Source organism: Phalacrocorax carbo, chromosome 30 (genome assembly GCF_963921805.1).
Source record: "Phalacrocorax carbo chromosome 30, bPhaCar2.1, whole genome shotgun sequence".
In the NCBI taxonomy this organism is placed as follows: domain Eukaryota; kingdom Metazoa; phylum Chordata; class Aves; order Suliformes; family Phalacrocoracidae; genus Phalacrocorax; species Phalacrocorax carbo.
In genome coordinates, this window is record NC_087542.1 from 68802 (window position 1) to 93613 (window position 24812).

Sequence of the window (24812 nt, forward strand, 5' to 3'; positions counted from 1 at the left end):
CCCCCCACCCTCCCCCCGGGGGGGTGGTGGGGGAGAGGAGGAGGAGGAGGAGGAAGATACCCTACTTCTCCCCGTTTATGGGGTGTGTGACCTCCCCAGAGGAGGAGAGGAAAAGAGGAAAAGAAAAAATATATATATATTAAAAAAGGGGCAGGGTGGGCGTTGGACTGGGACCTGCCCCAGGGAGTGCTGTGGGTCTCAGGGGTCCCTGACAAGGTACCTGGGCTCACTGGGGGTTTGCCACGGCCTCTGGGTGCTTGGGGAGGGGCAGGTGTCTCCACAGTGCCCGGGGGGTGGGGGGGGCACCAGCCCCCAACATCTCTGGGTGCTGGGGGAGGGGGGTCCCCAGAGTCTTTGGGGGGTGTGTGGCATTCCTGGGTATTTTGGAGGTGACATACACACACATACACACACACACACCCCGCCACACCCCCATATCCAGACTCCTTCATGATTCCCAGGGTTACTGAGGTGTCGGGGGGGGGGGCTGTGTCTGTCCCCAGGAATTCCACTGTCCTCAGTGTCCTGAGGGTTCACCAGTCTTTCCAGTGGTGGGGCGGGAAGCTCTTCAGGGGTACCCCCAGGATCTCCATGCCCCCACGGTGCCCAAGAGCTCTGGAGCACCTGGGGGAATCCTCAGGGTGTCCATGGTGCCTAGAGGAGATGTGGGGGTGTCCATGGTAGCCAGGCTGTCCTTCAGATGTCCCCATGGTGTCCTTGGTGCCCATGGAGGGGGTCCTCAAGGTCTCCGGTTGTCCAGGGGCGTTCCACATGGTCTCCAGGGTGGGAAGGTCCCCACAGTGTCCTTGGTGCCTGGAGGGTGGCCCCACAGTCTCCAGAGTATCCTTGGGGTGTCCCCATGGTGTCCTTGTTGCCCATGGAGGGGGTTCCCAAGGTCTCCTGCTGTCCAGGGGTGTTCTCCATGGTCTCCAGGGTATCCTTGGTACTCATGGGGGTCCCTGTGGCCTGGTGGTGCCAGGAGACCCGGTCCCAGGGGCCAGAGGGCCAGTGGGGGTGGGGCTCAGGCCTTGTGCTGTTTGCTGGTCTTGAAGGAGACCTGAAGCACGCGGTCGCCCAGGCGGTAGCCATTGAGGCTGGCAATGGCCATGGCTGCCTCCTCGTAGTTGGTCATGGTAACAAAGCCGAAGCCCTTGCACTTGTTGGTGGCAAAGTCACGGATGACCTTGACATTGGTGACAGCACCAAAGGGCCCAAAGAGCTGCCAGAGGACGCTCTCATCTGCCTCGGGCGCCAGGTTGTAGACGAAGATGCACCAGCCAGGGCCAGGGGCCCCCAGGCCCATCCCAGACAGCCCTGGCACTGCCTCGATGGCCAGCGGGGAGAACCTGGGCAGCAGCGACAGCGGGCTGGCCTGGGGTCAGGGTGCCCAGATGCCAGGTGTCTCCCCCCCCCCAGGCCACATGGGCCCGTGCATGGGGCTGGGGCTGCAGAGCTGGACTGGGAGGGGGGGGGGGGGGCGGGGAGTGGGAGGGGAGGGGCCATTACCTCTTCACTCCGTACGCCACATTCAGCAAATTGTCAAGCCTGGAGGGGACAAGAAGCCATTAGGGGGAACGTGAGGGTGTGCCCATGTAGGTGTCACTTTGCCATGGGGGTGCCCACACCCTGTGGTGGCCCCATCTCCTGGGGGTGTTCACATAGCGCTAGGGATGTCCCCGTGCTCTGTGGTGGCTCCATCTCCTGGGGGCTGGCCTCATGGTGATGGGGATGTCCCCACACCCTGTGGTGGCCCCATCTCCTGGGGGCTGTCCTCATGGTGGTGGGGATGTCCCCACACCCTATGCTGGCCCCATCTCCTGGGGGGTGCCCCTGTTCCCAGGGATTTCCCACCCGCCCCGGGGCCCCTGGGCATGTTGAGCTTACCGGAAGCGCTGAGGGGGGTGGTGCAGGGTGCCATAGCGGCGGGCGCTGGGGCAGAGGCTGAGCAGGGCCCCCCCTGACTTCTGGCCCGGGCTGTTGGCGAACTTGACGGTGATGGGCTCAGTGGCTCCCAGCGGTTTCTGCCCATGCAGCCCCCGGACGGCCTCCTCTGCCTCCACACGCTTGTCAAAGCGGATGAAGCCCACCCCCCGCGAGACACCTGCAGACGTCAGGCGTCCGGGGGACAGAGCCCTGAGACTCTGCTGCACAGCCATGGGCAGCTGGACAGGATGGGAATCCCCTGCACAGATGCACCCATGGGACCCAGGCACCTGGGGAATTTCCCCCACAGATCCACCCACGGGACCCAGGTCTCCAAGGAATGCCCCCCCGCCAGACACCCAGTGCCCACCCTTGGGACCCAAGCATCCAGGAAATTGTCCCCCACCCAAGGGTGTCTTGGCAGTCCCCTTCCCCTGGGGGACCCAGGCACACCTGTGACCTGGTCAACAAGGATGCGGGAGGTGATGATGCGGCCGTACTGGGAGAAGAGCTGCTCCATCTCCTTCTGCCCCATGGCCTTGGGGAGGCCACTCACGTAGAGGTTGGCATCACGGATGGAGGCTGAGCTGGGCCGGGCATAGGACACCTGCGGGGGTGGAGTGGGGTGGGGGTTGTGTGTCAGGGCTGTCAGCCCAGGAGATGTAGGTGTCCGGGTGCCAGAGCTGCCTCCCATCCATGGGATCTCCCTCCAGGGATGCAGGCACCTGCCTCCCCCAAGGACTCCCCTAGTGTCTACCCCCTCCAAGGGACTCCCTGGTGCCCACTCCACCCCCCCAGGGACCCCAGTGTCTGCCTGCTCCGAGGGACCCCAGCATCCACCCACCGCCCCGAGGCACCCCTCTACTGCCCACCCCACCGAGGGACCCCAGCATCTGGCACCTTGATGGTCTTGGTCTGCAGCTTGAGGCCGTTGAGGGTGCTGATGGCCTTGTCAGCGTCACCTGCCTCAACGTAGTTGACGAATCCGTAGCCCAGGCTCTGCCCTGGGGTGTGGGGTCAGCACCAAGGGTGGCCCCAGCACCAGGCCCAGTCATGCCATCCCCAGTCCCCACCCCCATCCCCATCCCACTCCTGTCCCCAAGGCCCGTTTCCATCCCACCTTCATCTCTGTAGCTGTTGATGCCTACCCCCATGTGTCCTCACATCCCTGTAGTAGGGTCAACCCTGTGGTTGAGCTTGCAGGACCTGACATGCCCAGAGAGGCTCCTGAAGGTGTCCCTGCCCCCATGTTCCCATCCACATGCTCACCCCTGTCCCAGTCCCCATGGGTCCGCACGTCCCATCTCCCTGTTTCCCGTGTCCAGGCTCCCCACACCCCATGTCCCCATGTCCCATCTCCCCATGTCCCGTTTCCCCATGTTCCATGCCCCCATATTCCATCTGCCTATGCCTTGTGTCCTGTCTCCCCGTGTCCCATCTGCCTGTGTCCCTGTGTCCTATCCACCATGTCTCCCCAAGCCCCATGCCCCTTGTCCCATCTCCCCATGTCCCATCTCCCTGTGTCCTGTCTCCCCTGTCCCATACCGGTGACCTTGTCGCGGACAAGCTTGCAGGACTCGATGTCCCCGAGGCTGCCAAAGAGGCTTCGCAGCTCCTCCTGGCTCATGCTCTGGGGCAGGTAGTTGACGATCAGGTTGGTTTTGCTGTCGTCGGCCACGGTGGGGACCGGGGGAGCCCCATTGGGCAGCGCGGCTGCCACCCCCGGCCCTGGCACTGCCACCACTGGCACAGCCACAGGAACGGGGACAGGGCCACAGCCTGACGGCCCCGGGGTGCTGGGAGCCTGGGCCTCCACTGTGCTCAGGATCTGCTGAGGGGGTGGATGGGCATTAGGAGGGTGTCTCCATCACAGGACAGCAGAAGGACATGGCGACAACGGAGGGACCGAGACACCAGGGTCATGGGGACAGCACGGGGACCGACAGACAGTCACAGGGAACCCCAGGCAGCGGGGACAAGGAGTCATTACCGAGGTGAAGCAGGACAGAGCCATGGGTGGGGCACGGGGATGGGGGCAGCAACGTGGCAGTGGGGATGAGGACATTGGTGGGGGGGAACAGGGACACCTCAGGTGGGACATGGGGGCGGTGGACTCTTTGAGGCCCGGGCGCCTGGGTCCCCATAGGCTGCCCCCACCCTGCAGCAGGGCAGGAGGCAACCCAGGCCTCCGGGCTCCCATCGCTCCCCAAAGTAGGAGGGGACCCAGGCATCCGGTGCGCCCCTCCCCCCGGGGGATAATCCCCCATTGTGCAGCAGAGCCCCCGCCCCTTCCCCCCCCCCCCCCCGCACAATAGCGGGGGACAATGGGCCTTTATCAACAGGAGACGGGACACCCGGGGGCACCAGCCACGGCTGCGGGACCCAGGCGCCCGGGGGCTGCCCGTGTCGTCCCCCCCCGCCTCGGCGGGATGGGGACCCCGAGGTCTGGGCCCGCCAGGAGCTGGCCAGGGTCTGAAATGGGGCGGAGGGGCCGGACGCCTGGGTCCTTCGGGGAGGTACTGTGCCTTTAAGGGCTGGGGGACCGCGTGGGGCAGGGGGCCGGCACGAGCGAGAGGGTGTCTGTCCGTTTGTCCGCCCGCGGGGCAGTGACAGCCCCGAAACTGGCCGGTTAGAAAAGTGAAAGCAGAAAAGCCGAGTATCACCGAATCACATTGACAAAATGGGATTTACGGGCAACACGGACGCAGACACACGGACACACACACAACACACGCCCGGACACGGACACACGCCCATGACACACACGCCTCTGCCGCACACACCCGCTCTGCCCGGGGCTGCGCGTGTCTGCGTGTCGCGTGTGCGCATACGACTCCTCCCCACACACAGACATCCCTGTGCCCACGCACTAAAGCAGAGGCGTGTGCGTGTGCACTCGCACACGCGCGTGCCCCTGAGTACAGGGCCTGCTCCGCTGCAAGCACGTGTGTGCATGTGGCAGCAGCTCTACACATGTGGGCCAAAGGGAGGAGGACTTGGGGGGTGGGGGGGGGGGAAGGCAGGGGACAGCTGGGTCCCCACCCCACCCTTGCACACACGTGTCCCACACGAGCACACGGGGCACACCCATGTTCCAGCACAGCAGATGCCACATGGGCTGACACACCCTCCACGCCCTGCATGACACGCGCGTGCCTCCCTTGTGCACACATACATGTGCCCTCAACATGTGATGCACACGCGTGTGCATGCAGCTGTCGTGGCGGTCCCATCCCCACCCAAGTGTGTCACACGCCATCACATGGGGGACACACACAGAAGAGATGGGGACGTGGGGGTGGGGATGCTGGTGGGCTGGAGGATGAGGGGGTGGGGGGACACAGTGGGGGGGGGCAGGGTAAGGGGGGATGTTGGATGCCGGGGAGCTGGGGGAGGGGGTTCGGGACAGGGCTTTCAGGAGACGGAGGGTGCTGGGGATACCGACTGCGCCCTCCCAACAACACCCCAAACCCCCACAGCCCCTCCTCCCGCTCCTACCGTCACCATCGTCGCGGGGCCGGGGCTGCGGCCGGGGGGGCTGCTTGGGGGGGCCCCCGCAAGGCCCAGCAGGCTGGGGGGCACTGCGGGGGGCCCCGAGCCGGGGGGGGGCGGCTCCGGGGGGCTCCGCCGCGGCGTCGGGTGCTGCAAGCGGCGGCCCCGTCGGTCCTTTAAACGTCCTTGGGCGGCCGCGGGGCGGGGCCCCCCCAAACCGCCGCGGTGGGCGCGGCCCAGCCCCCCCCACACTGCTCCGCGATGACTCCGTCCGTTCCCCCCCACCGTCTGCAGGTGGGGCAGTCCGTCCCCCCCGCCCCCGATACCCCAAAATGGACTGGCCCCCCCGGCGAAGCCCATTGGCTGCCAAGCAGGCGGAGCCCCCAACGCCCCCCCAAGACCCCCCTATAGACACCGCCTATAGCCCCCCCGGCCCCGCCCACGTGACCCGCGAGGAGGTGGGGGGGGCCGGGGGAAGGAGGAGGAAGGTGATGAAGGCAAAGGGCGGGTGTAATAAAGAAGGAAGCGCTGGGCGGGGGAAGGAGGAAGGGGAGGCAGGAGGAGGAGGAAGGGCCGGGGGCTGAGCAGGGAGGGGGCGGGATGGGGGAAGCGGGACGGGGACCCCACAGTGGCACCGCCGGAGCGGGGGGTCCCCGGCGCCGGGGCAGGGCGGAGCTGCCGCCTGTTCAGCACCGGGGACAGCGCCGGGGCGTGCCCCGCCCCGCCCCCCCCGAGGGCGGTGGCGGGGGAGGAGGGGCTGTCCTGGGTGGGCCGCAACCCCCCGAGCTGCGGGGCAGCCCCCCTGGCCCCCCCCCCCCACATTCCCTCGCGCCCCGGGTGCTCCCAGGCAGAGAGTGGGAGGCAGCAAATAAAATCCATCACTTTAATAGAACGGGGGGCATCGGGGGGCATCGGGGGGGGCAGGTCCCCCCCTCCCCAAGACAAAACCAGGGTCCCCACTGTCCCCCGACCCCATTGCCCCAGGGGAGGAGAGCAAACATGACAACTGAGAGTCAGGAAATAAATAAAGGGTGAGCAAGGGGGCCCAGGGCAATGGGGGGTCAGGGTCCCCTGAGGCAGCTTGTGGAGCCCACGGGGGTGAGGGGCTCCACCAAGTGCATCGGGCTCAGGGTGCTTGGGGCAGGGTGGGGTGGGGCAGGACCCCCAGAGGGCACTTCCCTACCTCCACACAGCATGAGGTTGCCCCAGGGAAGTCAAAGCGACCCAGCATGGGGAAGCGGGGGGCCGCCCCGCTAAGTGCCGCGGGGCTCGGGGTGGCTCTTGAGTGCGTGGAACTTGAGGCCTTCAGGGCGCTCAAAGCGCCTTCCGCAGCGCTCACAGGGGAAGGGGCGCAGCCCTGGCCCCCCATGGCGCCTCATGTGCCATGTCAGGGAGGCACGTTGGCGGCAGCGGTACCCACAGACCTCACACCTGGGGGGAGGGGGGGACGGCAAGGGGAGGGTGAGGGAGCACCTTCATCCCCCCTTCTGCAAGGTGCAGACCTTGCACCTTGAGAAGGGTTGGCAGAATGGGCAGGGGTGTCAGAGAGAGTGGGGTGCCCTGTGTCATTCGATGCAGCAGTGACCCTACAATATCACTAACTGCAAGTGGGGGTCTCCCCATTGACCCCCTTGACACTTCCCACAGGGGGTCTTCCCAGTGTCCCCCCCCCCATCACTCACTGCAAGGGGGTCTCCCCGGTGTGCGTCCGCCTGTGCACCTCCAGGTGGTTCTTGCGCTTGAAGGACTTCCCGCAGGTCTCACAGGTGAACTCCCGCACGCCTGGGGAGGAGGACGTGGGGGGATGCTGGGCAGACATGGGGCAGGGGACACTGGGGGGACACGGCACAGGAGATGGTGGGGCTCACCAGAGTGGATGACCATGTGCCGGCGCAGGTGGTTAGCCAGGTAAAACCTCTTCCCGCAGCCGGGCTGGGGGCACTGCTGGGTCCGGCCCTTGCGATGCACCAGGTTGACATGGTTCTGGGGGGCAGAGAGGTGAGGGGGTCCCTGGGGGACCCAAGAGGGCACAGGGGGAGCAGGGTGGCCCCAGCCCAAGGGGGGAAGGGAGGCGCACCTGGAAGCTACTGAGAGCAACATAGACTTGCCCGCAGCCTGCATAGGGGCAGGCGATCGGCTCCGGTAGCCCCTCGGGGTCAGGGTGGGGGGCACGGCCCCGCCTGCTCCGCCGCCGCCTGCACAGGGAGGGGCGGCAGCACAGCGTGGGGTAAGGCCCCCACCAGAGGCCACAGCGCCAGGTGGGGCCCAGGCATTCAGGGGCCCCATTCAACATCCCTTCATGTACCTGAAGGCTCCTAAAGCCCTTCACAAACCCTGAACAGCTCCTCCAACCCAAGAGTACCTCTGAAAAAGACCCCCACAGTACCTGGAAACTGTCCCAGTCCCCTGCCCCCCAAAGTCCCCAGAGCCTCCCCTCTTGTCCCCAAAGACACCTCCATAACCCCAAGGTCTCCCCCAGCCCTAAAAAAGCCTCAACCCCTGCACACCTCCAGTCACTGAACCCCTTGTAACCCCCAGGCCCTCCCCAGCTCTGAGCCCTCTTCACGTCCCCAGAAACTTAGGAAACCTTGTAGTGACCCCCAAAAGACACCCCCAATACCTCACACTTCCCCCAAGCCCCCATCAACACCCCAAACTGTGCCACCCCTCCCAAATCCTGAGTCCCCCCACCCTGGCCACCTTTGGGCCTCCAGGTACCCAAGAGACCCCCAACCCCCACTCCCCTGACCTCTCAGGTTCTTTGGGGATCTCGTAGATGATGGCTGATACATCACCCCCATCAGTGTCCTCAGCTGGGGGGGGCAGGGGGGGCTCCTGGGGGGACTCAGGAGGGGGCTGTGGCGGGAGCTCGGTGGCAGGGCGGGGCACCTCCTCCTGCTTCAACCCCAGCATCTCATCCTCTTCTGCTGTCAGTGAGTTAAGTGAGGCACTGCTGGCACCCAGCCACTGATGTCCCCACCCCAGCACCCCAATCTCCTCTATTCCTGACCCCAATCCACTTCAGCCCCCCAACAGTCCAGTCCCACCGGCCCCCCCCAGCACCCCAATACCCCCCAAACACCTGAGATCCCAGCACCCCAGTCCCACTCACCCCCATAACCCCTGCTCCCCCATACCTGTCTTAGGAAGGTGGGGGTCTGGGGGGGGTGGGGGGAAGGTGCCCTCCTCTTCCAGCAGAGCACAGGGCACCTCGTCCCCTGTCACGTCCAGCTGCAGCCCCCCCAACGCATCATAGCCAGGGCTGGCCAGGATGAGGAGGGGGGGACCCTGCAGCAAGGTGGGGGGCCCCCCCTCAGCCAGCGCTCCCCGCCCTGCACCCAGCCGCAGAGGCAGTGGTAGGGGTACGCAGACCACAGCCTCCAGAGCTGCCGCCCGCCCCTCCGCAGCACCCTCGGGGGGGCCTGGACCCGCAGGGGGGGCCACTGCCACCCCGCCTGCTGCTGACGGGGCCCCCTGTGGTGTCGCCTCCGAGCCTGAGCTGCAACCCCCTGAGGATGAGAAGGAGCTGCCGGGAGCTGCTGCTGCAGGAGAAAGAAGATCAAGGGGAGCCCCCACCCCCAAAAACAGCCCCCCACACCATGACCCAAAGAAGCACCCTGGGCCCACACACCCCCAGGCCAGGCCCCCAGACAACAAAGTCAGATCCCCCAAACCACCCCTGAGCCCCACCACTGCATCCCCACAACCCAGCTGAGTGTCCCCCTGCCCACTCCCCCCCAACACGCACCATCATCACTGTCCCCGTCGGAGTCACTGAGGGGTCGCAGAGGCGAGCGCAGATCCTGGAAGTAGCGGTGCCCACGCTCGCACTGCCAGACGGCTGTGGTGTAGAGCCCCACGGAGGGGTCCAGCTCCGCCAGCCGCGGCTCGTAGGGGCAGCGCTGCCGGTGGTCCTCGTACCAGATCACCGCGTGCCGCAAGCAGTTCACATTGCGCCGCCGCCCTGGGGGAGGGCTGCTGGCAGCCTGGCACCCCCCACCTGACCCCACGGCACACCCCACACCCCCAACCCTACCCCCCCCATCAATCCCCAAGCCCTGCCTAGCCCCCTAGCACACCCTAGTCAACTCCACAGCACCCCCAGATGCTCCAGCCCCTGCCCAATGCTCCTCCAGCCCCAGCCTCATCCCCCATCACCACCCAAACCCCACCCGCACCCCTGGCAGCCCCAGGTCTCCCAGCCCCTGCCTGAGCCCCACCCCAGCCTGAGGTGCCCCAACTCACAGCCCAGAGGTTCCCCCATCGGCAAGGGCAGCCCCCGCCCACCCACCCCCTCCACTACACTCACTTTTCTTCCGTTTGGGCTTTTTAGGGACCTGCTCCCACAGCTTCCTGCTGAGAGAGAGTTGGTGGCCTAAGGACAAACCGGGGCGCCCCTCTCTGCGGAGGGCTGCCCCACGATAGCTGCAAGACGGGAAGGGGGCACCCGAGCCCCCCGGCCCTCCAGCCCCGCTCACCCGCGCCGCCCGGCGCGCTGCCCCCGCTCCAGCCCCAACAGGTAGGCCGCCAGCTTGGCATCGCTCCAGCCGCTGCGGCGGCGCAGGTCGACCCAGGGCCCGTGTGCCTCGCCCAGGTACACCCGCCGCACGTCATACTTCTTCCGCGACTCCAACCGCCGCCGCGCCCGGTCCGACTCTGTCAGCCGCGGGCGCCCCCGCGCCTTCCGTCCGCCGCCGCCGCCTCCCGACTCCACCGCAGGGCCGCCCCCGGGGCCGGGGCCGCCGCCACTACCGCCCGCCGCACCCAGGCCCCGCTCGGCCGCGCTCATGCCGGGCCCGCCGCCCCGCGCCGCGGCGCGCCGCTGATGACGCCACCACCACTTCCTCCGCTGCAGGCCCCGCTCACGCCTTTTTTTCGTGACAGACGGCGCGGCGCAATGCGCCTGCGCGGAAGGACCGAGCGGACCGGTCGCGCGCCCCGCGGCGCCGGCATACAGTGCGCATGCGCGCTCGCCGAGCGCCCAGACGGCGGCTACGAGCGCGCGCCGCTCTCCACGGGGCCGCCTCCCGCCGCCCGCCGCGTACCCCCGGCCCCCCCGGGACCCCGACACAAGACACCCCTCTCCGTCGGCGATACCTCCTTTATTCCTCCGAGGCTGTGGGGGGCACGCCCGGCCCCCCACCTCTCCCGGGACCGGTGGCATCGCCCCCGGTGCTGCGGCTGCGCCCCCGCGGTGGGCCGGGGGCCTCCAGCACCACCGGCGGGGCAGGCACCGCCCCCAGCTGGGGTGCAGGGGGACCCCCGGGGGCGCCAGCTGGGGTGTCCCCATCCTCCAGGCGGAAGATGACTGGGGTGCGCCCCAGGATGGGGTTTGCCTCCTGTAGCCCGGCAATCCACTTGCTCAGGGTGTGCCGGTCACCAGCCCCCGCCATGCACAGCGCAAAGACGGGGCCCTCCTCCACTATGGGGGACGGGTCAGGGGGACGGGGGCAGCACAGAGGTTCCCCCTCGCCCCTGCCCCTGCCCCCCTGCCTTACCCTCCTCCACATCGAAGTCATCGTCATCCCAGGGGCCACGCTCCAGGTCCAGGTCGAGGGTCAGGGGGTAGTACAGGCTGCGCTCAGGGTCTGGGGGTTCCTCCTGGTGGGGGCAAGGGGTCCCCTCCTACCCATCCTGGGCCAGGGTTCCCCTCCCTTCCAAGGCCATAGGGGTCCCCTCCCTCCCCTCCTCTCCTGGGCCACGGGGGTCTTGTCCCCTTTTGTCCTGGGCCAGGGGGACCTCTCTGGGGCCACGGGGGTCCCATCTTGCCCCATCCTGGGCTATAAAAGAGTCACCTCCCACCTATTCTGGGCAATGGGGGTACCAACCCCTCCTGTCCTGGGCCAGGGGAACCCCTCTGTGGCCATGGGTAGCCCATCCCACCTGCTCCAGGGCCATGGGGACCCCCCTCCCCTTCCATCTGGTGCCAAGCAATAGAAGGTTTCATCCCATCCCCTCCAGAGCCCCGGGATCCACCAGGCTCACCCGCAGGTGGGGAGGCAGGGGGTCCCCCCGCAGCACATAGTAGCACAGGCGGGTGCTGCGCAGCCAGAGGGGGAATGGACCCTCCACGAAGACGGGCTGTGCCGGGCCGTGCTGAGCCAGCAGCGCCTGCTGGTCTGGGCTCTGGGCGCCTGTGGGGAGGGAGATGAGGACCCCATGCCAGCATTGGGAACCCCAAACTCCCACACAAGGGACCCCAACATTGGGGACTGCACACCCAGCACCACGGGGCTCCCTCTACACCAGGCTCCCCCGAATGCCTGGGTCCCCCCACATGCTGGCATACCCCCAAACATATGGGTCCCCGCCCCAGACACCTGCCCCCTACCAAGATGACCACATGCCTCCCCTGACACCCAGGTCCGCCTGAGTCCCGCAGCGCTCACCAATGATGTAGGGTTGGACGGAGCCCTCGTCATCCCCCTCGTCCGGCACTGGCCGCTGTGGGAGGGAGACTGGTCACCAGCCACCCCTTAACAACCCAGGGACATCGGGGCCTTGCTGGGGGACTGCATCCCCAGGAGGGGCCCAGCCAGCCACCCGGCCACAGTGACAGAGGGACCCCTCTGCATCCCCATCCTCACACCTCCCGCCCCAGCTCTGCATCCATGTGTTACACCCAGCCGATGGTGAGGTGGGTTCCCTGTCCTGGTCCCCCCATCCCTGTCCCATCGCACCTGCTAGACAGTGACACCAGTTCCCTGCCCCCTGTCTGCCCGCCCCTGCATCCCCATGTGTCCCCCAACATCCCCATCCCCACATCCCCTATCCTCATGTCCCCTGGTGTGTCCCCCACCTGTGTCCATCCCCTTGTCCCACCTGGTAGACAGTGATGCGGGCATCAAGGTCATTGGCGATGCGGCGCAGGCCCAGGTGGGCAGTGGCCAGGCCAGACGGTGGCAGGCGGGCGGGCAGGGGGTAGGGGTCCACGTGGCGCATCCGTGGCAGCCAGTAGAGCAGCCGCTGGCACTTGCGCATGGGGCGGCTGTGGGGCCCGAAGATGCCCAGGAGCAGGAACCGTGTCTCTGCATCCGGCACCACACCTGCACAGGGACCCAGGTGTCCAGGACCCCTCCCCAAGGACCCAAGGCAGCCCCTCCCCAGAGGACCCAGGCATCCAGACTCCCTCCCCAGGGGCCTGGCACCCCCTCCCCCTGCCCACACCCACCATATCTCTCCATCTGCTCCAGGATCTGGATGCCGCACTCCTGCTGCCGGGGAAAGGGGGCCAGCATGCGCTGGAAGGGCCCGCGGGGCACCCAGGGCCCACGGGGCAGCAGGCGCAGCAGGCGGTGGTAGGCCTCCCGCTCCCGCGCTACCCCCAGTGCTGGCATCGCTGCCAGCGCTGCCGCCACCAGCTCCAGCCGCCCCACACGCCGTCCAGGTGCCTGCTCCAGCGCTGCCAGCGCCGCTGCGAAGGCCGCAGGACCTCGGTCCTCGTCCTGCGCCCTGCGAGCGGTGTCACGCCACGCCGGGGTCCCCGAGGCGTCCCCGGAGGTGTCCCCCGAGGCGTCCCCGGAGGTGTCCCCCGAGGCGTCCCCCCAGGACTGCCCTGCCGGGTCCCCCGCCGGGCGGCTGCTGCGCTGGCACAGGCTCCGAGCAACCTGGAAGGGAGAAAGGGGGCGAGGCTGGGGGGGCCGGGGGGAGGCTGGGCCGAAGTACCCCCCGTACCCCCACCTCCCGCTGTGTCCCCTCCCCCTGCGCTCCCCCTGTGTCCCCTCGCCTCCCCCCACCTTCCGGCGCCCCCTCCCGCCCCCGCACCTGCGGGGGTCCCCAGCTGCCCCAGAGCCCCCGGGGCAGGGCACGGGCCCAGGACAGCCTCATGGCTCCGCGGGGGCGGTGCGGGTGGGCCAGAGGTCGGAGGTCACGGCCGGACTCCGGGGTCCCCCCCCACGCCGGGTCGCGGTGCTGGGCGCCGCCATGTGCCGCCGACCCCTCCGGCCAGCGCTTCCAGGTCATGAGGCGGGGCCTGCGGTAGAGCCAATCCCCACGCACTCCTCGCCTGGAGGCGGGGCGCGGGCGGTGATTGGCGGCGCGGGGGGCGGAGCTCGAAGGGGTTCCCCGTGATGTCAGAGCGGGCCCCACGGATGCGTTCAGAGCCGGGGTTACGCGATGATGTCAGGACTGGGGACAGTGGCCTTGGGTGATGTCAGAGCCTCGGGCTGGTGGTGATGGTACACGGGTCACGGTGACGTCAGAGCTGCAACGGCTGCTATAAATGGAAACGGCAGCTCCGGCAGGAGCAGGGGGGCGGCCGCAGACGCCTGGGTCCCCCACCGGACGCCTGGGTCTTCCCGGACACCAGAGTCCGTCGCCACCCGGCCGCCCGGGCCCCCCGGAACGCCCCAGAGCTCCCCTGTCCGAGGCCGCGGGATACCGACCCGCCCTCGCCTCGAGCCGGGACCCCTCGGGGCGGTGGGGGCGGAGCCCGGACGCCTGGGTCCCCCCGCCGCGGTCCCGGGCTTGGGGCGGGGGGGGAGGCGCATTCCCCACCCGTGACGAACCGTCCCTTCCCCCCCTCGGGGCCGGCGGAGTCCGATCCGCTGACGGCACCGGGAGGACCCGGGCGTCCGGACCGCCCCGCCCCCACCGCTCCCCCTGGGACTGGGGGGACCCCGGAGTTCGGGGAGGGGTGCCAGGCGTCCGGGGGGGACAAACAGCGCGGGGAGCGGGGAAGAGAGAGGGACAAAGAGAGAGGCGGATGGACAGAGGGACAGGAGTAGGGACAGAGGGACAAGGGGTCAGGCGGGGGGTAGGGGGACGGAGGGATGGGCAGAGGGGCAGGAGGGACGGACAGAGGGAGAGATGAACGGAGGAACAGGAGGGAGAGACAGAGGGAGAGACGGAGAGGTAGGGGGAAGGGTGGGAGAGCGGGGAGGATGGAAGATGGGGAAGGGATGAAGGGGGGAGGGGGGCTTGAGGAGAGTTGGGGGGGCGGGGTGTCCCGGGGCTACCCCGCCCCCCCGGGATCCCCCCGCTAAATGTGGAAAAAATGACGCCACCACCCGCCCCGCGGTGACATCAGCGCGGCGGGTGGTGTAGATTGGCTGGCAGCGGCTCCGGCCCGGGGGGGCTCCGCGCCCTCCGCCGACTTTTAAAAGTGGCGGCGGCGCCGGGTCGGGACCGGGACGAAGCGACCCGAGAGGAACCGAGCCGACCCGACAGGACCGACCCGAGCCCAGCCGAGCCGGGCCGAGCCGAGCCGAGCCGGACCCGACCCGACCGAGCCGAACGGGGACAGACCCGGACCGGGGCGAACTGAACCGACCCGACCCGACCCACCGGGACCCTCCCGCACCGACCCCATGTCCAACGCGCACTTCAACCGCGGGCCGGCCTACGGGCTGTCGGCCGAGGTGAAGAATAAGGTGGGCGGAACAGGGCCGGGCCGGGCCGGGCCGGGCCGAACCGGGCAGGACCGACCCCACCGGGAGAGAAGGGGGGCAGGAACGGACGGGGGAGGGGGGGCATGGCCCGGCGGGACCGGAGCGGGCGGGGGGCGGGGGAGGAGCTGGCGCTGTCCCTGGTGCTGCCCCGAGCGGGGGAGCCCGGACGCCTGGGTCCCCGCTGCGGGCGGCGAGGGGGTGGGCACCGGGACGCCACGGTCCCCGCCGTGTCCGGGGCGAGGGGGCGGCACCCGGACGCCTTTGGGGGGGGGGGGGGGTCCCTCCGCCCCGGCTGTGCCTCAGTTTCCCCTTGCAGACGCCCCGCGGGGAGCAGGCGCAGGGGGCGTCCCGTCCCTCCGGACGCCGCCGCCTGCGGGAAGTGGCGCGGGAAGGGTTAAGCCGGGGGGGCCCCGGTGACCCGGGGGGGCCCCGCCGCCCCCGGCCCCGCCGCGCGCCCTTATAAGGCGTCGGAGCGCGGCGGGCGGGCGGCCGCAGCCCGGGGCTATATATGGGCAAAGGTTCGGCGGGCCCGGACGGCTGGGTCCTCCCGGGGGGGGGCGGGGCAGGTGGGGGGCCCGGGCGCCCGCGTCCTCCCTGCCTTGCGGGGGTAGATACCCCCCTTCCCCCCCGGCACGGCCCACCACCACCACCTCCCCACTCTCCCCCCCCAGCACCTGGGGGACCCAAGCGTCCAGAGCTCTTCTGCACCCACCCCAACCCCACCGCCATGAGGGGAGGGGGGGAGAGCGGGGGATGAGCTCGTCTGTCACCCCTGGAGTGGCACCCCTCCCCCCCCCCGTGCCCCCCCATCTCCCCTGCCCCCTGCTCAGCCCTCCATCCCCTTCTGCATTCTCCCATCTAACAGCGTCCTCCTGACAGTGCCCGCCATATCCCCTATGTCCCACATGTCCCCGTGTCCCTCTGACAGTGTCCCTCATGTCACCACACCCCCCTGACGGTGTCCCCCATTCCCATCCCCAGCTGGCACAGAAGTATGACCCGCAGACGGAGCGGGAGCTGCGTGCCTGGATCGAGGGGACCACCGGTCGCCGCATCGGGGACAGCTTCATGGATGGCCTCAAGGATGGTGTCATCCTCTGCGAGTATGACCCCTGAACAATGACCAATGACCACAGCCCTGACCCCAACCCTGGAACCAGGCTGTCCTTTGGAAGCACAGCTCACCCCTGACCCCAGCTGGAGTCTGGGCTCATCCTCTGGCCACTCAGTCCAATCTTGACCCTGGACTTTAAGCTTGACCCCAGCCCTTGCCCCCCACCAACCTCACCTGGGCTGACCCTGACCAGTGAGGGCTGACCCCTGTTCCAACCCTGACCCTGACCCCTTGTCCCCAGGCTCATCAACAAGCTACAGCCCGGCTCTGTGCAGAAGGTGAATGAACCCATCCAGAACTGGCACAAGGTGAGGGGTCCACAAAAGGGGAGTCAGGGCTTGGGGGGGGCCCTTGGCGCTGCTCAGGGGACTGCGGGGGGTGACCCGGGGGATGGTCTGGGGGTCCAGGCTCTGAGCTGACCTGTGTGCAGCTGGAGAACATCGGGAACTTCCTGCGGGCCATCACGCGCTACGGGGTGAAGCCCCACGACATCTTTGAGGCCAACGACCTCTTCGAGAACACCAACCACACGCAGGTCCAGTCCACCCTCATCGCCCTTGCCAGCCAGGTGACCCCACTGGGATAGGATGGGGGTCTTTGGGAGTCCTTGGGGGTGGGCTGGGGGCCCTGGGGGCTCCCTACAACCCCTGGGAGGACATCCAGTCCTCCCCCATTGCCCTCACCTGCTAGGTGATGGGGCCAAATGGGGCAAAGCCAGGGGCTCGGGGGAGCCTTGGGGGGGATTTGGGGTCTCAGGGGAGCCCTGGGGGGGGTGGCACCTGGGCTGTGGCTCGGGGGCAGTCCCAGGGGAATTGGGGATAAACATGAGTCTGGGGGCTGCAATGGGGCGAAAGCCTATGCACACCCTGAGCCTCAGGGTCTTGTGCAGGCCAAGACAAAGGGGAACAACGTGGGTTTGGGGGTGAAGTACGCGGAGAAGCAGCAGCGGCGCTTCCACCCTGAGAAGCTCCGTGAAGGCAGGAACATCATCGGCCTCCAGGTACCATGGGGACACACAGGGTGGGGGTGGTAAAAGGAGATGGGGGAAGCACAGGGGGATGGCAGGGTGCATGGGGGATCGGGGGATTCTGGGGGACATCAGGGCACATGGGGTGCCCAGGGGTCCCGGGGGGTGGGGAGGGTGTGTCTTTTGGGGACACAGGCTTTCGCTGTGGACGGTGGGGAGGGCAGTCCCAGTGTGTTGGGGCTGGTGGGTGCCTGTCCCTGTCCCCGCCTGCAACCTCCCCTCTCCTCCACCCCCAGATGGGCACCAACAAGTTTGCCAGCCAGCAAGGCATGACAGCATATGGGACACGGCGGCACCTCTATGATCCCAAGCTGGGGACGGACCAGCCCCTGGACCAGGCCACCATCAGCCTCCAGATGGGCACCAACAAGGGCGCCAGCCAGGTGCGGATGCGGGGAGCGCTCTCCCCAGGGGCACCAAGGGTGCCAGCTGGGGGTGGGACACAGCCACTGCCATACCTGCAGGGACCCCACTGTGTTGGGCCTGCTGGGTACGGAGGACACAGGGAGACTGATGTCCCCAGGGACTCCAGTGTCCCAAGTCAGGCAGGTGAAGGGACTTGGGGACATGGCACTGGAGGGAGGGGGTGAGGGAGTCCCCATGGGCAGTGGGGGGAAGGATTGGGGGGCCCCCAGGGCCCCTGACACCCCGAGATGCAGTCCCCTGAGGAGGCTGAAGGACCCTCTGGGGAGGACAAGGGACTCACTCTGATGCCCTGGAGAGGATAGAGGGACCCCCTCCAGACCCATGGGGAGACTGAAGGACCCTTGAGGGAAGCTGGAGGATCCTCACAGGAGGCTAAGGGACCATCTGGGGAGGACAGGGACACGGGGGGACACACACACACCCCCCTGGTCCCCACGGAGAGGCCGAGGCCACCACCCCCAGCACTGTCCTTGCCCAGGCGGGGATGACGGCACCGGGGACGAAGCGGCAGATCTTCGAGCCAGCACTGGGCATGGAGCATTGTGACACGATGACCATCGGGCTGCAGATGGGCAGCAACAAGGGCGCTTCACAACAGGGCATGACGGTGTACGGGCTGCCGCGGCAGGTCTATGACCCCAAGTACTGCGGCGGCCCTGAGCTGCTGGGCGAGGACGGCCTCGACGGCCTCTACAACTCCCAGTAGCTGCCGGCCCGCGGCTGCTTGCACCGCACTGCCCTGCCCCACGCAGGGCCCCACCGCACCGGCCTCACTGCGCCCCTGGCCCCATGGGGCCGGCACGGCCAGGGGGCTCAGCCCGGGGGAGCTTGGCCAGGGGGCCTGGCCCCGCTGCTGCCCCTCCTATGTGAAGCCACCAAGGCACAATAAAACCCACATGCAAACCTGCCACCTTTGTGGGCACCAGCACGGGGGACAAGGAGGCACAATGGCAAGACCAGGGACAAGGAGACATGGGGGGAACAAGGCAGGGGGACTACAGGGGACAACAAGGCACAGGGCTGTGGGGACACAAGGTAGGGGAACAACAACGCATGGAGATGGGACAGGGATGGGGGCACACCAAGGCACATGGGGACAGCGGAACATTGAAGGGGAACAGGGACAGAGGGACATCAAGACACAATTGGGGCAAGGTCGGGAGGACACACAGTGGCAGAGAGGATGTTTTGGCAGCTGGACAACACAAATGTGCTATAAGGGGACACAAGTTGTACCCAGGACACTGAGGTTCCCCACGTTGGGGCAATGCCGAACCCAGACTGACACCCGCAGAGCCGCTGAAATGCCTGGCTCCGGCCCCTCCTGCCCACGCAGGTACCCGTGATGACAAAATTGACCCTAACGAGGGCCCTGGAGTGGGGAGGGGTGGGTAACGGCATCCACAGGTTTAGGAGCTGGTGGCCGAGGGTGACAATTTGTCCCAGCGTAGCTCTGAAACCAGATGAGATTCATTAGCATTGCTGAGCCTTGTTAGGGCCTTGGCTTTGCCTGGCCCGCTGCGGGCCTGACCGTCCCCACAGACCCCACAGAGCCAGCCCCATGTGTCCCTGCACATCTCTGTCCCCCTCGCTGTGACAAGGACACGGAGCCCCAGCCCAGCCCCGCAAGGGCATTTATTCAAAGGCAGCTCTGCCAAAACACATTGCCTGCGTGCCCGGCCGAGGCCCGCGTCCCTGCAGCTCACTGGTGAACAGCAATTAAGCACCTGGGACAAGCCACAGTGAGGCTGGGCGAGCCTCCTCCAAGAGGAGAGGTCCTGTGCCCAGGGAGGGGACACATCCTGGGTCCCCGTGTGAGCCAGGTCCCCCGTGCCTGGGGACAGAAAGGTAGAAAACGTAAAGAAAATGCCGTGAAGGGGCAGCAGGGACACAACCTCCCACGGCGGGTCTTGGGGCAGGGACAGGACCACCCTCCTCCGGGGGTCCAGGGTTGTGCTGCGGGCAGGGTCTGTCCTGGCTGCTACTGGTTGGCAGCTTCGCAGGCATCGATCCAGTCGCTATAGACATCCACCGGCTCCGAGAGGTCTTTGGGGGATGTTAAGGCACTAACAGGGAGACGGAGGTGAGGTCCGGGGGGTGGGGGTCGGGGCAATGGGGTGGTCCCAATAAGGATACAGGTGATGGGAGTCTGGAACTCCTCCAGGCAGACGGTGCAGGAGATCACCCCCGTGTTGCGGGCACGGTCCCTGGGGGCAGCAGGACACAGGCTGCTACGGTCGGCCCCCCGCCATGCCCCCTTGCGGATTGTGGCCTCCACCCCCCCGCCGCCCCCCCACCACCCCGGCCGTTCTCCCTCGCCCCACGCTCACATCTTGACGTCACAAGACTTCTCATGGTTGCAGAAGGGGCAGGTGAACTGTGTCTCCAGCGTCCCCGTCACCTTCTTCTTAGGCGGCGGCTTCCGCTTGGATTTACGGCGTCCCATGGCTGCGGGAACCGCGAGGGGCCCGGTCACGGGCCGGTGGAGACAGCCTCTCCCGGGGCCCGGCGGCCAGGAGCCCCCACCCGAACTGGGCCACGACGGGGGCGAGCTCGGACCCTCCCCGGCCTCGACCGCCCCGGCGCCCCCCCCGGCCGTACCCCGGGAGCCGCCACCCCGCTCCGCTCACTCCGCTCCCGCCGTGTTTCCCCCGGCGACCGGCGCTTCCGCCGCAGCACCCCGGAAGTAGCCCCGGCCCCGCCTCCCCCGCCTCGCGCCGCTTCCACCCGCCCTTGCTGCCAATTGGGCGGCGGCCACGCGGCCCCAACCAACCGGCAGCGGGGGCGGGGCCGCGCCAGCGCCACGTGACTCGCGCTGCCCGGAACGGGGCGGTTTCGCGGCGGTCGGTCGCGGCGTGTCCGGGTCAGCGTCTCCGTCCAAAGCCCTTTATTGGGGGGGGGGGCGGGGGGAACGGGATGGGACACCGGGGACCTGCGGGGGTCCAGGCTGGGGGGGGGGCTCCCACAGGGCCTTGGGGTTCCCTGAGGTCAGGGGACACAGGGGTCCTGCCCCCTGTCCCTGATGTAGGGTGTCACGGGGGACTCCGACCCGTTCCCCTGGGGGTCCACCAGCACCAGGCGAGAGGGTGGGGGGTGTGGTGTTGTCCTGCTGGCTGCCCCTGCAGGGTCCTGCGTGGCCAGGGGCCGCAAGGGTTCTGTGATGGCGTCTGCTGTGCCAGGGGGTACCCCCCATACATCCCCCGCTACGGTGAGCCCTGGGGTCCTTCAGGGTCCTGGTGCCAGGGGTGCAGGGGTCACAGGTCACGGGGGGGCAGGGCCACACGGTAGAGGACACGGCCGGTGGCCTCCAGGAAGGTGACGATGGCCGCGTGGGCATCCAGGCGGAGGTGGGCAAAGCCGCCGGGGGATGTGGGTGCCCCGAAGAAGAAGCGGAGGGAGCCAGGGGGCACGGCCCCACCGTGGGTCTGGGTGTCCTCCATAAAGTTGCCGGCGCCGCTCACCACATAGCCCACACCCCCCTCCTCCAGGAACTGGGGGGCAAAGTTGTGTTGGGGATGAGGGGTCCAGATGGCTGGGTCCCCACCTGGATCCCTGCCCCAGACACCAGGACCCTGTCCACCCCCCATCAGGGACTGGGGGCAGGGGACAGGGATGGAGGGCAGAGTCTGGACACCTGGCCGCCCCAAAGATGCCTGGATGCCTACCCCCTGCTCCAGGAACTGAGGGAGTGGGGCCAAGGGGATAGTGGGGGGGGTGTCCCTGGTCACCAGGGTCCAGAGGGGGTGGAATCTAGGGGGGTAATCTAGGGGATCCCCTGGATGCCAGCATCCCATGGAGGGGTCTGGGGCATTCCATAAATACCAGGGTCCCATGGGCAGTTTCGGGGGGGGGGGGGGCCATACAGCGGGGTCCTGGGTCAGGTTTTGGGGGATCCCTGCACAGTAGGGTCCCATGAAGGGGTCTGGGGGGGTCCACCAGAGGCCGGGGTCCCAGGGCTCACCTGCAGGTTGTGGTCATGGCCGCAGAGGTAAGCAGTCACACGGTGGTGCCGCAGCAGCGGCCGCAGCAGCCGCACCAGGCAGGCGGTGGGGCCATGCTCCGCCACCGACCACACTGGGTAGTGCCCGGCCACCAGCACATAGCGGTCGTGGCGCGCAGAGGACAGTCGTCCCCGCAGCCAGGCCAGCTGTGCTGCCGCTGCCTCTGCGTCCTGGGGGCCGCTAGGGGTGTTCCCCACCCCGAAGTCATCCCCACCACCGCAGAGCATCACTGTGTCCAGCACCAGCAGCCGGGCTGAGACGTTGGTGCCCGGCAGGGAGAGGCGCAGACTGTAGTAGTAGTGTGGGAAGTGCCTGCAGGACACACAGAAGGTTTGGGGATACTGTGGGGACACCCCGGGGGGACTTGGGGACACCCTGGGGACAGCCCAGCACCAGACACGGGCTGTAGTAGTAGTGCAGGATGTGCCTGTGGGACACAGGCGGCTTGGGGACACTTGGGAACACCGCGGTGACATCTCAGGGGTACTTGGGGACACACTGGGGACACGGACAGGTGGCCACGCCAGGAAACAGGAGATGCACAGGGGTCCTGGCTGTCCCAGGGGTCCCTACCATCGGGGGGAGCGGTGGCCGTATGCCAGCTGCGCGGTGACGTTCCCAGCATGGTCGTGGTTCCCAGCCAGTACGAACCAGGGTAGCTCCTGCAGCCCCGGGGCCGTGAACACCCGCTCGAAGGTCTCCTGCCAGAGGGGACATGGTGGGGATGGGAAGGGAACGGGGGGGACAGGGGGAGCAGCGGACAGAGACACATGGGGACATGGGATGGGGATGTGTGGGGACAGGGGGAACAGAGCCCAGCCAGGCTCCCCACAACCCCTCCCAGGGACATTTGGGTTCCCCTCAGATTGGTACTGGGGTCCCCCCTGAAATTTTGCTCCCCCTCCAAGATAGGGGCTCCCCCATACATATTTGAGGATCACCCCACCACAGCCTCCCTCCCCCCAAGATGCCCCCCCACCCCACCCCCACATTTCAGGGTGCCCTGACCCTGGAGACATGTGGCAATACCTGGAAGCGGGGGTCCCACTCATCCTGCACCCCCTTGTAGTAGAAGTTGTCCCCAAGGGCGAGGACAAAGTTGGCACCGAGGTCAGTGGCCGTGCGTCCCATGGCTGCTGCCGTGGCCACCTCGCGCGGGGTGGTGAAAGGGGGGTCAGGGATCCCCCCCCAGTCACCCACTGCCAAGAACTGCACAGCCCCCTCAGGACTCCCCCCTGCTGCCACCATCACCGCCACCGTCACCGTCATCCACAGCAGCTCCAGCATCTGCAGATGGTACCCCCAGGACCCTGGTGTCCAGGGGCACCCCAGGGGTCCTGGCCCTCACCCATGGGACCCAGGTATCTGGGGTCCCAGACCCCACCCATAGGACCCAGGTGTCTTGGGGGGGGTCGCAGGGGTCCCAGCACCCACCCATGGGACCCAGGTGTCCGGGGGGAGTTGCAGAGGTCCCAGCACCTACCCATGGGACCCAGGCATCTGGGAGGAGTTGCAGGGGTCCCAGCCCCCACCCATGGGACCCAGGATCTGGGAGGGGTCACAGGGATCCCAGCCCCCACCCATGGGACCCAGGCGTCTTGGGGGGGGGGGGTGTCGCAGGGGTCCCAGCCCCCACCCATGGGACCCACGTATCTGGGGGTTCCCAGGGGACCTGGCCCCTACCCATGGGACCCAGGCGTCTGGGGAGGTTGCAGGGGTCCCAGTCCCCACCCATGGGACCAAGGTGTCTGGGGGGGGATGGGTTCGCATCGGTCCCAGCCCCCACCCATGGGACCCAGGTGTCTGGTGGGGTCGCAGGGGTCCCAGCACCCACCCATGGGACCCAGGAATCTGGGGGTGGGGGGTCACAGGGGTCCCAGCCCCCACCCATGGGACCCAGGCGTCCAGGGGGTCCCAGTCCCCACCCATGGGACCGAGGCATCCAGGAGGGTCCATGGGGTCCCAGCCCCCACCCATGGGACCCAGGTGTCCATGGCTGCTGGTCCCCACCTGTGGGACCCAGGCATCTGGTGGGTCCCAGTCTTCACCGGTGGGCCCCAGGTGTCCAGAGGGGGTCCCCAGCACCACCACCTCCCCCACGCAGAAGTGGGACCTGGGTGTCCGGGCCGCCCTCCCCCCTCCCATGAGTTGCCAGGGCCGGACCCCGTGGGGCCGGGGACCACTCACCCTCGTGTCCACTCTCGTGTCCCCTCGCGTGTCCCCTCCGGCGCTTTATAGGCCCAAAAGGGGAAGTGGGGTCGCACCACCCGGTGCCCCCCCCGGTCCCGCCGTCACCTGACGCCTCGCGGTGACACGGGGCCGCCGCGGGGGGGCAGGGGGCGGGCCACGGGGCACTGGGGGACCCGAGAGGGATCAGCCCCGGTCTCCGCCGGAAATCCCCAAAATGCCCCAAAGCCGCTCAAGGCACGGCCACGCCATGACTAGCGCGGGACCCAGGCGTCCGGGAGTGCCCCCCCCCCATCCCACCCGGGGGGACCCAGGCGTCCGGGAGTGCCCCAACCCCCCCCCCACCCGGAAGGACCCAGGCGTCCGGGAGTGCCCCCCCCCCATCCCACCCGGGGGGACCCAGGCGTCCGGGAGTGCCCCCCCACCATCCCACCCGGGGGGACCCAGGCGTCCGGGAGTGCCCCCCCCCCATCCCACCCGGGGGGACCCAGGCGGCCGGGAGTGCCCCAACCCCCCCCCACCCGGAAGGACCCAGACGGCCGGGAGTGCCCCAACCCCCCCCGCCCCGGGGGGACCCAGGCGTCCGGGAGTGCCCCCCCCCATCCCACCCGGGGGGACCCAGGCGTCCGGGAGTGCCCCCCCCCATCCCACCCGGGAGGACCCAGACGGCCGGGAGCGCCCCCCCCATCCCACCCGGGGGGACCCAGACGGCCGGGAGCGCCCCCCCCCATCCCACCCGGGGGGACCCAGACGGCCGGGAGCGCCCCCCCCATCCCACCCGGGGGGACCCAGACGGCCGGGAGCGCCCCCCCCCATCCCACCCGGGGGGAAGGACCCAGACGGCCGGGAGCGCCCCCCCCATCCCACCCGGGGGGACCCAGACGGCCGGGAGTGCCCCCCCCCGCCGCGTTTTCCAATGAGGCCACGTGCAGCAGGGGAAGGGGGGGAGGGGCAGCCGAACGCCTGGGTCCCTTACTTGGATGTGGGGGGTCACCCCGAGCTCTGGCCTTCGGCCCCGGGGCTGGGGAGCCCGAGGGGTCCGGGCCCACCCAGGCGTCCGGCCCGGCCTCATCCCACCAGTCTGCCTAGTTCCGCGTCTCACCGGCCGGGCGGGGTCGGGGGTCCCGCACGCCTGGGTCCCCTCCGATGCCGGGAGGGGCAGTGCGGGCCGGTGGGGAGGGAGGGAGGGGGCCCGGACGCCTGAGTCCCTCCGGGGCGGGGTGGGGGGGCGCCCTTTGCCTCCTAAAGCGGCG

The 24812-nt window shown here is 68.5% G+C and overlaps 6 protein-coding genes across 28 annotated transcripts; 1 reads left to right on the plus strand and 5 right to left on the minus strand.

The window, feature by feature from the left end:
* Positions 1-277: 277 nt before the first annotated feature.
* On the minus strand, positions 278-5430 carry ELAVL3 (ELAV like RNA binding protein 3). Its single transcript, XM_064437114.1, has 7 exons — positions 5422-5430; positions 3469-3754; positions 2824-2927; positions 2377-2530; positions 1885-2101; positions 1507-1545; positions 278-1346 (listed from the first exon to the last, which is right to left on the minus strand). Exons 1-7 carry the CDS (start codon positions 5428-5430, stop codon positions 1022-1024), a joined length of 1134 nt encoding a protein of 377 aa, XP_064293184.1. The 3' UTR covers positions 278-1021.
* An 854-nt stretch (positions 5431-6284) lies between these two features.
* On the minus strand, positions 6285-10361 carry ZNF653 (zinc finger protein 653). 7 transcript variants are annotated; one of them, XM_064437265.1, is made up of 9 exons: positions 10032-10361; positions 9725-9768; positions 9164-9379; positions 8553-8957; positions 8165-8342; positions 7493-7610; positions 7284-7398; positions 7098-7197; positions 6285-6846 (listed from the first exon to the last, which is right to left on the minus strand). In XM_064437265.1, exons 1-9 carry the CDS (start codon positions 10202-10204, stop codon positions 6669-6671), a joined length of 1527 nt encoding a protein of 508 aa, XP_064293335.1. In that variant the 5' UTR covers positions 10205-10361; the 3' UTR covers positions 6285-6668. The 7 variants fall into 7 exon arrangements, with proteins under 7 accessions (XP_064293335.1, XP_064293334.1, XP_064293329.1 ...); XM_064437264.1 differs by having other exon boundaries at positions 9725-9771; XM_064437259.1 differs by having other exon boundaries at positions 9894-10361.
* A 137-nt stretch (positions 10362-10498) lies between these two features.
* Positions 10499-13392, minus strand: ECSIT (ECSIT signaling integrator). 2 transcript variants are annotated; one of them, XM_064437275.1, is made up of 7 exons: positions 13180-13392; positions 12587-13022; positions 12238-12461; positions 11805-11859; positions 11401-11549; positions 10914-11016; positions 10499-10837 (listed from the first exon to the last, which is right to left on the minus strand). In XM_064437275.1, exons 1-7 carry the CDS (start codon positions 13375-13377, stop codon positions 10518-10520), a joined length of 1485 nt encoding a protein of 494 aa, XP_064293345.1. In that variant the 5' UTR covers positions 13378-13392; the 3' UTR covers positions 10499-10517. The 2 variants fall into 2 exon arrangements, with proteins under 2 accessions (XP_064293345.1, XP_064293344.1); XM_064437274.1 differs by having other exon boundaries at positions 11401-11597.
* Positions 13393-14342: 950 nt separating this feature from the next.
* On the plus strand, positions 14343-18273 carry CNN1 (calponin 1). 2 transcript variants are annotated; one of them, XM_064437292.1, is made up of 7 exons: positions 14343-14786; positions 15786-15907; positions 16160-16226; positions 16349-16486; positions 16808-16918; positions 17302-17328; positions 17850-18273. In XM_064437292.1, the coding sequence occupies exons 1-7, from the start codon at positions 14724-14726 to the stop codon at positions 18075-18077; spliced, it is 756 nt and encodes a 251-aa protein (XP_064293362.1). In that variant the 5' UTR covers positions 14343-14723; the 3' UTR covers positions 18078-18273. The 2 variants fall into 2 exon arrangements, with proteins under 2 accessions (XP_064293362.1, XP_064293361.1); XM_064437291.1 differs by having other exon boundaries at positions 14349-14786; positions 17182-17328.
* A 709-nt stretch (positions 18274-18982) lies between these two features.
* ELOF1 (elongation factor 1) lies at positions 18983-20071 on the minus strand. 2 transcript variants are annotated; one of them, XM_064437294.1, is made up of 4 exons: positions 19973-20071; positions 19702-19819; positions 19508-19578; positions 18983-19417 (listed from the first exon to the last, which is right to left on the minus strand). In XM_064437294.1, exons 2-4 carry the CDS (start codon positions 19815-19817, stop codon positions 19353-19355), a joined length of 252 nt encoding a protein of 83 aa, XP_064293364.1. In that variant the 5' UTR covers positions 19818-19819; positions 19973-20071; the 3' UTR covers positions 18983-19352. The 2 variants fall into 2 exon arrangements, with proteins under 2 accessions (XP_064293364.1, XP_064293365.1); XM_064437295.1 differs by having other exon boundaries at positions 20002-20061.
* Positions 20072-20241: 170 nt separating this feature from the next.
* Positions 20242-24803, minus strand: ACP5 (acid phosphatase 5, tartrate resistant). Of its 14 annotated transcripts, none has more exons than XM_064437276.1 (6): positions 24536-24803; positions 23560-23602; positions 22402-22682; positions 21946-22073; positions 21333-21684; positions 20242-20862 (listed from the first exon to the last, which is right to left on the minus strand). In XM_064437276.1, the coding sequence occupies exons 1-6, from the start codon at positions 24629-24631 to the stop codon at positions 20626-20628; spliced, it is 1137 nt and encodes a 378-aa protein (XP_064293346.1). In that variant the 5' UTR covers positions 24632-24803; the 3' UTR covers positions 20242-20625. The 14 variants fall into 14 exon arrangements, with proteins under 14 accessions (XP_064293346.1, XP_064293355.1, XP_064293356.1 ...); XM_064437285.1 differs by having other exon boundaries at positions 22402-22659; positions 24662-24799; XM_064437286.1 differs by having other exon boundaries at positions 24662-24799.
* Between the last annotated feature and the right edge of the window lie 9 nt (positions 24804-24812).